The sequence below is a fragment of the Limulus polyphemus genome, unplaced genomic scaffold, assembly GCF_000517525.1.
Source record: "Limulus polyphemus unplaced genomic scaffold, Limulus_polyphemus-2.1.2 Scaffold3927, whole genome shotgun sequence".
Classification (NCBI taxonomy): domain Eukaryota; kingdom Metazoa; phylum Arthropoda; class Merostomata; order Xiphosura; family Limulidae; genus Limulus; species Limulus polyphemus.
The window spans coordinates 32,921-44,461 of NW_013669537.1; the positions used below are offsets into that span (position 1 = coordinate 32,921).

At 35.2% G+C, this 11,541-nt stretch overlaps 1 protein-coding gene across 2 annotated transcripts in view; it reads left to right on the forward strand.

The window, feature by feature from the left end:
* Window positions 1-11,541, forward strand: part of LOC106470293 (Golgi-associated PDZ and coiled-coil motif-containing protein-like) — a 61,466-nt gene that overhangs the window by 26,975 nt on the left and 22,950 nt on the right. For both annotated transcript variants that reach the window (XM_022398899.1, XM_013930838.2), the window contains exons 7-8: window positions 1,758-1,849; window positions 9,396-9,716. In XM_022398899.1, the coding sequence (XP_022254607.1) occupies window positions 1,758-1,849; window positions 9,396-9,716 (413 nt within the window). The remainder of the gene's footprint in view (window positions 1-1,757; window positions 1,850-9,395; window positions 9,717-11,541) is intronic.

Below are 11,541 nucleotides of genomic sequence, written 5' to 3' on the forward strand. Positions count from 1 at the left end.
AGAAGTAAAGCAAACAATTGTCTCTTCTAGTTACAACCTTTGTACTCGGTTGCTGCCTGCTGTAGGTTGCTAAGCCTTTGAAAATTTTGCACATAAAGGATATGAAACAAAATATTTTATTTAGGTTTTATATATACTTTTGAATAACTACAAAATCATAAAGTAGTAAATCAATGCCATACAATTCTACTATAATTTATCAAACTTAGTATCTAAGCTGTATTTGGGTCTAAAAATATATGAAATTTCGAGCAGACTAAAGACAACCTACCTCATTGAAATCTTGGTTTAAAAGAAAGGAATGGTGCTAGGTACGTTAGAAAGCCTGAGAAAACAAGTAGGGGACATACTGAGCTTCCGATTGGTTATTCTGTCATATGTAGAAGTAAGTGTATATAAGGGAGCATTTCCAAAAATGGAAGGAGGTGAGCAGGGTGCCACTATGTTTGATTTATTATGTGAGCAATATCTTAGCAAAGAGAAAAGATAAGACCCTCTTATTTTATATTCTAGCTTGTCAATATCTGTAATTTGAGTTTCTAATTCGTATGAAACTATAGACTTAGTATTTTGACTTCACAAATATCTATTTTGAACCAGTGCTGAATTCAACGTGCCACATGACACACAAAATCGATGCTTGTCTGTGTTTTTTAGTATTTACTTTTAAATTAACAAATTGAGTAATGTGTAGTTCTAAAATTTGAATTATAATATATATAGTTTGATACCAAACTTATTGATATAAATTCATGATATAGTAGTTGAATAAAATGTTGAATGCGAGTCAACAAACGAGATGACATAGTCTTTCACCTGTGACCTGTCTCAAAAGGGTTAATCTAAAAATTGTTTGTATGAAAAAGATGTGCAGAAGTATGCTGTCAACTTCCATTGCACTGTGCTTGTCGCTAGTGAGCCAATCAAAGCCACAGAATTGGAATGTTACAATACTTGTTACAGTTTCAAAGCTAATGACATGAATGACCTTGTTAAATTATTTTTACACTGCAGAAGAGCAGTTGCCAGGAAACTTTTATCACTTTATGTCAGAAAACTGATGTGTGTAGTACTGCTTTATAAGTCTTCACACAAACTATATTTTACTAGTTGTTTTGAAGACAAAGTAGTGAAGCTATAACATTCACTAACAAATAAAGCAAAGAAGTGCTTATTTCAGTTTTTTATACTTTTAAAAAACAGTTTAATGATTGTGTTCTGGTTAATATCTCACTTATGTGAAGTGTAAAGTTTAAATTTCAAAACATCACCTCGAATTCTTCTCAGAATTAAAAAAATAACTTGTTTCAATGGTTCTCCATATTCTTCTGAATCCAAATGTTTCTGTGACTTTATAGCCTATGCATGTAATTCTGTAATTTATGATAAATCAAGTCATATAGCAGCTGATAGTGCACTTTCAGAAATGTAGTGTGTAAAGTATTCTGGATATTTTAACAGTCTGATGTGATATTAGTATCAACTTGCATATTGTTGTAGCATTTTATTACCTAAAAGTATACTTTGCCGAAAATATTTCTAAATATAATCAACTTCCACTGTTTTAAACTGTATACAAGTGTAAGAAATAGCGATTTCAAGGCTACATTTGATGTTAAATGTATTACCTAAGTGATAGGATATAGTTGGTGTGCCATCAAAGGAAATGGGTATTTAGTTAATTATTATTTATTTTCTTCATCATGTAAACTAAAACAAACTGTCAGTAAAGTTTCATTTCAACATGTCTAATATAGGAAGGAGAGATTGCTATGGAGGTTGTTTTTGTTTCTCCAGAAGAAGCAAGTGATGAAGAAACTGAAGATGGAGAAGGTGAATTTAGGTTCAGGTATATAACATTCTTCTCTATACTTTCTTGGATTATGTATGGACTGTTGTGGTCCATAACTTGTTCAGATTTAGGTGTATGCTTTTCCAACCTCTAATATTTCTGTTTAGCTATGAGATTTTTCCTGCTTGTAACTTATTTCTCTTCAAGTATGAAAGTTTTGGAGCTGTTACTTGTTTCACTTCAGGTATAAGACTTTTGGTACCTGTAACTTGTTTCTCTTCAATTATGAGACTTTTAGTACTTATTACATGTTTCTTTTCAGGTACAAGACTTTTGCTACATGTAACTTGTTTCTATTCAGTTGCAAGACTTTTTCTAACTGTAATTCTCCACAAGCACGAGACTTATCAATCTGTTACTTGTTTCTCTTTAGGTGTAAGACTCTTGGTATCTGTTACTTGTTCCTCTTTAGGTGTAAGACTCTTGGTATCTGTTACTTGTTCCTCTTTAGGTGTAAGACTCTTGGTATCTGTTAATTGTTTCTCTTTAGGTGTAAGACTCTTGGTATCTGTTACTTGTTCCTCTTTAGGTGTAAGACCCTTGGTATCTGTAACTTGAGTCTATTTAGGTACGAGACTCTTGGTATCTGTTACTTGTTCCTCTTTAGGTGTAAGACACTTGGTATCTGTTACTTGTTCCTCTTTAGGTGTAAGACTCTTGGTATCTGTTACTTGTTCCTCTTTAGGTGTAAGACCCTTGGTATCTGTTAATTGTTTCTCTTTAGGTGTAAGACTCTTGGTGTCTGTTACTTGTTCCTCTTTAAGTGTAAGACTCTTGGTATCTGTTAATTGTTTCTCTTTAGGTGTAAGACTCTTGGTATCTGTTGCTTGTTCCTCTTTAGGTGTAAGACTCTTGGTATCTGTTAATTGTTTCTCTTTAGGTGTAAGACTCTTGGTATCTGTTAATTGTTTCTCTTTAGGTGTAAGACTCTTGGTATCTGTTACTTGTTCCTCTTTAGGTGTAAGACTCTTGGTATCTGTTACTTGTTCCTCTTTAGGTGTAAGACTCTTGGTATCTGTTACTTGTTCCTCTTTAGGTGCAAGACTCTTGGTATCTGTTAATTGTTCCTCTTTAGGTGTTAGAATCTTGGTATCTGTTAATTGTTTCTCTTTAGGTGTAAGACCCTTGGTACCTGTAACTTGAGTCTATTTAGGTACGAGACTTTTGCTACCTGTAACTTGTTACTCTTCAGATATGAAACTTTTAATACTTGTTACTTGTTACTCTTCAGATATGAAACTTTTAATACTTGTTACTTGTTTCTCTTCAGGTATGAGACTTTTGCTACCTGTTACTTGTTTCTCTTGGAGTGTGGGTTTTTATTATCTCTATTTTACTTCTTTTCTGATGTGGGCTTTTACTATTTGCAACTTCTTTATATTCAGGTGAAGGCAGTTGAAAGTAATGTTAAACTTAAATATGTGGCTTTTACTCTCTAGAACTTGTTTGGTTTCATGATTGGGGTTAATGTTATCTGTAAGTTTTTTAAATTCAGGTGTAGGGCTATTGCTGTTACTAATTGTTTTTGACTTGGGTTTGAGTTTATTATTGCCAGGAATTTTGTTGTATATGGTCAACTTACTTGACTTAATCCTGTAGACTCCCAGTGGAGCATAGGGCTGCAACAACACCTCACCAACGGACTCTGTTCTGGGCTGCTCTCCTTAGCTGGGTCCACGCCATTCCGGCGGTTTTCGCTTCACTCCCGACCGATCTCCTCCACGTCTGTTTTGGCCTCCCAGCTTTTCTTTTCCCTTGTGGGTTCCAGTCCAAGGCCTGCCTTGTAACATTGTCGACTGGTTTTCGCAGTGTGTGTCCAATCCAGCCCCATTTTCTTTTCCTGATGTTTTGGCTGACTGGGTTCTGGTTGGTCCTTTTCCATGGCTCTGTGTTTGAGATCTTCTCTGGCCACCTGATGTTTAGGATGTGTCGCAAGCACTTGTTGATGAACGTCTGTATCTTGTTGGTGATAGTGTTCGTAACTCGCCATGTCTCGGACCCATACAGGAGGATTGCTTTTACATTTGTGTTGAAGATAAGGCTTTGGAGTTCCAGATGGGTCGCAGGGTGTTGAACGCGAGCCTTGCTTTGTTGATCCGGCTCCTAATGTCTTCATCTACACTGCCGTCTCTGCTTACTATGCTTCCAAGGTAAACGAAGCGCTCTGTTTCCTTGATGTCTTCTCCCTGCAGCTACAGTGGGCACCCTTGTTTGTTATTCAGCCGCATCACCTCAGTCTTTCTGGTGTTGATCTTCAGGCCAGTCTTTCCTGCCTCCTAAGCGAGCTGGGTGAGCTTGGACTGTGCATGCTGTTGCTTATGGGACAGAAGGCTGACATCATCCACAAAATCCAGGTCCTCCAGCTGTTTGGTGAGGGTCCACTGGACGCCGGTGGCGCTACCCTCAGTCGTTCTCCTCATGATCCTAATAAAGTATAAAGGTTTTTTGGTTTTTTTTGTCACTGTAACAAACCACTGATAGATGTTTGATTGTACTTGGTAAGCACCAGTATTAAAAAAGCTACACTTAACTAATTAAAGAGGAAAATTAACTTTTATAAAATTATGCATGCACTATTTCCAATTTTTAGCTGTAACAATGTTATACAATTTGCCAAAGTTTCAATATTTGACTAGAATTAAAATTAAATACTGCTTTATAGCTAAAGTTGGGCAATTAACAAGATTAATTATTATAATTGATTACATCATTAGTATTGTAAGTTAATTGAAATTACAACGAAATTGACAAATGTCATGAAAATCTACTAATCAAAATTATTGTTTCTGTTTTTTACTATTTTCTTTTATTTCCACTCTTCAGTCTCATGCAAATAATTGATTGGGAAATTCTACTTATTGCCAATTTCTGGTTTTAGTTATACAAGTATAGAGAAACAATGTCGTTGAAAAATCTCAGATGAAGTCTTTATTATATTATAGAGGCAAAAGCCTATACAAATTTATTTAGATATGTTAATTAGTTCTAAGAGGATTTCAAGCAGTTTTCATTGTGTTCTTGGTATCTTACTTTCATGTTGCATGTACATTGTTCTTTTATTGAAATTTATTAAAACAAATCTCATAATGTTGATTTATTTCATAACTTCTGGTTGAGTTACATAGGTTTAATGCACTTAATAATAACAATTTGAATATGCTTGTGCAGTGTCATGTTGCTTTTTATATGAGTGCTGTGCACGGAGTCATGGGTGACATGTTTAGCTCTCATGTATTTTGTTCATAGAGAACTCTCCATTCAATGTGAAATGCCACCTCTGGTATACATATGACACGAAGATATGTCCTAGTCCTTTCTGAGGAAGGATAATCATATAGTATTAACCCTCTCACTATGGGTAGGTCAAATTGTACACATCATGACATTTTATAGAGTTACACTCAAAATTCAATTAAACTTCTTTATTATCAACAAGCTGAGGTACCTGTCCTTTGTCCAGGTTATGAACTTAAACAAATGTTTGGGTGAATGCTTTGATAAAAAAATACAAAAATCCTAACTTTCACACAATTTTTGTTTATAACATAACATTATTACAGCATTCATTATTACCTCGGCAAAAGTTTTGTATAAGCTTTAAGAACTCACTATGTATATACTTAAAATATGGTATACATTTTGTGGTGGTCAAGGTGACTTTCTAGGAAAAGGTAGTGGCCAAACTAGTGCAATATGCATGCTTTCTCATACCTGCTTTCAACATCCAGCTCTTTATGTCCTTCCACAGTGATTTATGTGACTAATTAATTGACAGTCATTGGCTGCAGAAGTGTCTTATGGGCCAAAGTTGAAAGGTCACAGGTCAAAGTAGGAAGTGGTTATAACTCAAAAAACAGCTCTTCATATTAGCCTTATAGTGACTGGTGGAGTAGAAACTTCAGCTGAGTTTATGTATTATTGCAATAGTGGCAGCCATTTTTTTCATTTCATTCCTCCATAGAGAATGTTAGTGCACTCTCTGAGATATATAAGATGTTTGTGTTGTCACTTGTTCCAAACTGTCATTCCACGAAGTTTGGTTGAAATTGGCCCAGAACCTAGGAGCAGTTAGATAATGGACAGACAAGCACAGATTTTTGTGCTTTATATATATACAGTACTGTGCAAAAGTGTTAGGATAAAGTCAAAAATTAAATTTCAGGCTACTTTCAAAGAACAGTGGAAGGTAAATCACTGGTTAAACCTCAAAATTTTATTAATCTTCATATTTAATACAACAGAAACTCAGTGGAAGTGCTTGAGTTCAGCAAACAGTTAATATTTTGTGTGTCCCCCTTTTGCTTTAATAACTGCTGACAGTCTTTCAGGCATTGTTAGAACTTATTTAATCAAAGTGTCCTTTGGAATTTTACTCCAAATATCTCTAATACCCTCCCATAAAGTTTCTTTGGAATTAACTTTTGATTTGTCAAGTTTTTGATCTGTCAACTCCCAGATCTGCTCAGTGGCGTTGAGATCGGGGCTCTGTAGGGTCCATTGCATCATTTGAATGATTCTAGCAGCTTCTTTCTTAGCTAAGTAATTTCTGCATAAGGTGGATGAGTGTTTGGAGTCATTATCTACTTGGTAATAGAATCCTTTACCAATAATACGGAAACCACTGGATATACCATAACGAATCACTATCCGATAATACTTGTGCTGGTCCATTATTTCATCTATTTTGCAGATATCTCCAGTCGCCTCAGCAGAAAAACACCCCCAAACCATCATGCCTCCCCCATGCTTCATGGTAGGTGCTATGCATTGAGGTAATTATCTTTCACCTTTCTTCTTCCAGACGTTCAACCTACATTTTGAACCATATATTTCAAATTTGGACTCATCTGTCCATAACACCTTTTTCCAATTATCAAAAGTCCAGTTTTTGTACTATTTAGCAAATTTCAGTCTTTTGACAATATTTGGAGATTGAAGTAAAGGTTCTTTAAAAGCTACATGACCAAATATTCCATTCTTGTTGAGTTTTCTTGATACTGTAGATCTGGACACATTTCTGTCATTTGGTACATGGTCGTTTATCTCGTGCTTGAGATCAGTGACAATTTTCCTTGTGTCCCGAAGACTGCATAAACTATTATATTTAACATCACTATCATTGAGTTTAGGTGTTCTGCTTCTTCCTTTCCTATTTTCAAATTTACATGTCTCAGTATCACGATCTACAGTGTACTTGACAGTGTTTGGGGAGCATTTCAAGTCTGCAGCAATTTGTCGGAGAGTCCAACCAGCATCACAAAAAGCTTTTATGCAAACTCTCTGTTCTACTGACAATTCTCTACACTTTTTGGGCCGTGGCATGACAACAAAACTTAATATATAGTGTTAATCACTGTTTTTATCAAGGTTTATTTGTGGAGTGCTATTAAACTGATTTATTCTATAATATACTGGTACCATATGCTAGTTCCTTGCTAGCTTCTTTCTATATATTTAAGACACTGCATGGGGTACCATGACAGTTGTTTCATGACCCTAAATTTGATCAGTATGTTCATTCAAGCAATCTTTGGAGGAGATTGTACAAGCAGGAATGTGGACAACTCCCAATACATTCATCACACATTATTTGCACAATATTGTATCCTCCTTAGTTTGGTATCATCTTCCGTCTGTGATGATTCTCCATACATCTGTTCCCCGTTAACTGGAGTAAGTTGACATTTTGGTTTCACTTATGCATTCTTTTTTTTTTACTATTTCAGAAACAGTTGTTTTCCTTTGCATTTCTAGATTCCACTTGGTGGCGGGTGTTGCCTGTTCAGGAATGTTGAATCGTTTTATACTATCATTTACTCTACTTCTTTCTAATGCTCACTGTGGAGATGGGGTGTTTCTGTTTTCCAGTGGTGTATCTGTCTATATATATCCTGAACACTGTCACTTATGGACTTCATGAGTAAAGTAGATAGGGATTTTTGCCCATCTCTATTGACCTGTGATTGTTACAATCCGGATCTTTCCGCTTTTCAAAATAAAGAAATGCAAACACCCATTGCACTGTCTCCGGTGGGTTGTTCCTCCAGACCTTCCAATCCCCCCCTCTTTCTTCTAGTGGAGCACAAGGGTCCTTACCACTTCTGGTTCCCAGTAGCTGGAGTGGTGGACCGTGGAGGTTTCGTCACGAGTGGGTTTTATACAACAAAAAAATCTCATATGCATATGAGCTCATTCAATGAAAAGAGAGTTATTGTCATTATGCTACATATTGTACACACAATATGGCACTATGTCTATTATGAAAGACACTTCCACTTGATGTTTTTGCCCAGATGGACTGCACTTGACATAATCCAATGTATACGAAGGGGATTCCTTCGGATGTTTTTGCCTGGGTGGACCTCACTTGGCTATCTTGATATCAATCCAAGGTGCTTCCCCTGGATGTGTTTGCCCATGTGTACTGGAATTGTCAATTTCTCTATCATTTTTATGCTGCATATTACACATATCATATGAATGAAATCTCTTATGCAAGGCACTTCCTCTAGATGTTTTTACCCAGATGGACTGCACTTGATATAATCCAATGTATACCGAGAGGCTTCCCTTGGATATTTTTGCCCAGGCAGACCACCCTTGTTGATTTTACAAACTTATGCAAGGTGCTTCCATGTTGTTTTTGTCCTTGGACTGCACTTGGCATAATGAGTCATATTCCAAGGCACTTCCCTTGAATGTTTTTTGCCTGGGCAGACCGCACTTGGCCTATTCATATGTATGGTCCTCTAGCCGTAGCCACATATTCTCTTCCTTTTTGCCCTATATGTCTTATCTTCTTTATTTGGTGAAGAGCATACCTGTTCCAGAAGTAGTGCTATACCCCACAGGTGTGCCTCGTATTTTAATATTGGCATACCTGTTTATTTTTGTTTTTTCATAATGGTCGCTCTCCACCAAATTATTTGTTTTTTGTGCTTTCACCAGCACTTCCACATTTCCCATGTGGGATTCTAGCTATGGGGGAGTATAGATAGTACCATTTCAAAAGTTAACATTTTCTATCACTGAAAATGTATTTCTGATAGGTACTTACCTCTACTCAACCACTTCCCACCCTTCCTCCCCACTGATTTGCCTGTGTTTTTGGGGTTGTATATACCAGTTATTGAAAATGAGGATTGTGCTGCAACTTGCACTAGTATATAGGATGCAATAGAATTGGTGGAAGGTGGTCACATGATCAGTACATGTTGTTGCAATGATTAAAAAAATATAGGGGTATAAAAGACTGGTGCGCTATTCATAAGATTTGCCAATGCCTTGAGCGAGTAGAGGTAAGTACCTATCAGAAATACATTTTTAATGTTAGAAAATGTTAAATTTTGCAAGAACTATAAAAAATTTAATATATATATATATATATATATATGTATGTGTGTGTGTGTGTGTGTGTGTGTAAGAGGAATATTCAGAAGTAACATGTTCATGTTCTTGCTCCTGTTATGACATATTTATGTTTGAGAAAATATAACACAATAATATTGTTTGTACTGTTGCTTTACATATTTCTGATTTGCAGATACCAGTATTTTGGCCCAGATATTTGCAGCCAAACAAGTAGCCAAGAGTTAGAAAATACTAATTCTAGTGAGTTGAGTCCTTTTCATTTCCAAGGCATAACTCAAGGTGGTGGTGAGTTACCATGGTTTGAGAATGTTAATGTTTCTTCAAAAAAATTACAACAAAAACATCATTCTGGAGCTGCTCATGTATCATCATTCAGGAATATTTATCGACACGACTTAAGTACCAGGACTAATCAGAATGTTGACAACCAAAAACCTGTGCTATCACCAACAACTTCAGAGACAGAGAATCTTACTAAACTAATTTCAAATAGGTAAATATTTCTTTTCATTGTTAATCATTCACATTTTTTTTTCATAAAATGTTCTGTAATTTTTTACTTAACATTGAAAGAAAATTATACCTTGATTCTTAAGGTAACTGGCCCATTGATGTATAATAAATAAATAAATTTAAAAAAAAACATTGAACCTTCGAAACCTTTATTTATATCAAATTTATATAAAATAATCAGTGTTATTTTAACTTACAATGTCAATTTTAAAGGAAAGCCTATCTCAAATCTATTGTGGTGCAAGGGAAATATGATGTGGCATAATCAATCTGTTCATGCTTTGTGGTGCATACTTGCATAGCTAAGAGTATTTAAATCTCTTATCAGGACCTGAAAATTATCAGATTTCAGTTCTTACATTATTGAAAATATATGTGTGGTAGTGCAAGTGCACCACCAGTTTTAGAAACTGTGTACTGTGCACTACTAATGATTTTGTGGGTATTCCCAAAACTTTCTTGAATGTTGGGATTAATAGTATATTTCTTCTTCCCCAGTTGACTTGGTTGCAATTGTAAACGTTTTCTTTATATTGCTGCTACTCATGTGTGTTTCTTGGAATCGACATTGATTGTGGTAGTAGTTTGGCTAAAAGGAAAGCTTCTTATCACTCCAAAATCTTTTTTTCCTAATGTAATAACTTGACTTAACAAATATCCTGTTGATTCATTAAGCCATTACAGAGACAACAAGTATGCACTAACCTTTCCTTGAATTTGATTGGTATGTGAGTGCACCAATTACATCTTTGCCAAAGAAATATGGTGTTAAGCAATTTGAAATTTTCATGTGAATTGAAAATTTTTTTATCAGCAATTAATATGAGAAGGAATGTGAACTATAATTTTCAACCAGACAAAATAAATAATGTTTGAAAACATTTTACAAATAAAGCATAATTGATTATGTGATTTGAAAGTTTCATGTTTTTGTGGTTAAATCTCAAGATCAAAATAATGACCATTTCTTTAAGCTGTACCTATTATTTTTGGCTTGTAAATCAGAGCAACAGGGAACCATTTAACCCTCTCTGCACAAGCATCCTTTACTGCACGTCATGAGGTTTTTAATTATTAACATTCAAAATTTAATCAGTTTCCAATTGGTATAGCATAAAATCATATCCAATAATCCATATTTTAATAGAATATATGTTTTATGTTCTTAGTTATATAGGGCAGTATTTTAAAAAATCATGAATGTGAGAAATGCGACATTTTTTCTCTAAGCATCCCGTCATCTCTAGTTTATTCACCACCCATCCAATAAGTATGAAATTTAATGTAAATTACTTATTATAATGTTGAAGATAGCTTTTATATGCAGGAACATCTGTTAGCTGAAAGTCGAATTGTTCAAAACTTGAAAATAGTGTTGATAACTGGACCATTTTTTGGTTGAGATGTTGCAAAGGAAATATCTGCTGAAGCTTTTCACCAGACACTAATCATAGCAGAACGGTCTGGAAAATGATCTATAGGAAATAGTACAGCTTATAAAATGAGTCAGATCAACGTAGGCCGGTAAGGCAGTAACTGATTGGTATGTCCTTAAGCCAATCAGGAAATGTCAGAGACCTACTGAAGGATGTGTAGATTGTATAGGAATTCGTTTTGTCGGTAAAGGACAGGCTTATGTGTTTTAATAAAGGTGGCTTCCAAACTATAGAGATGAAAGGTTCAGCAGATATTTCCTTTGCAACATCTCAACCAACAAATGGTCCAATTATGAACGCTATTTTTATGTTTTGAACAACTCGATTTTCAAGATCTACATATCTATATGTGCCGATGTTTCCGTTTAT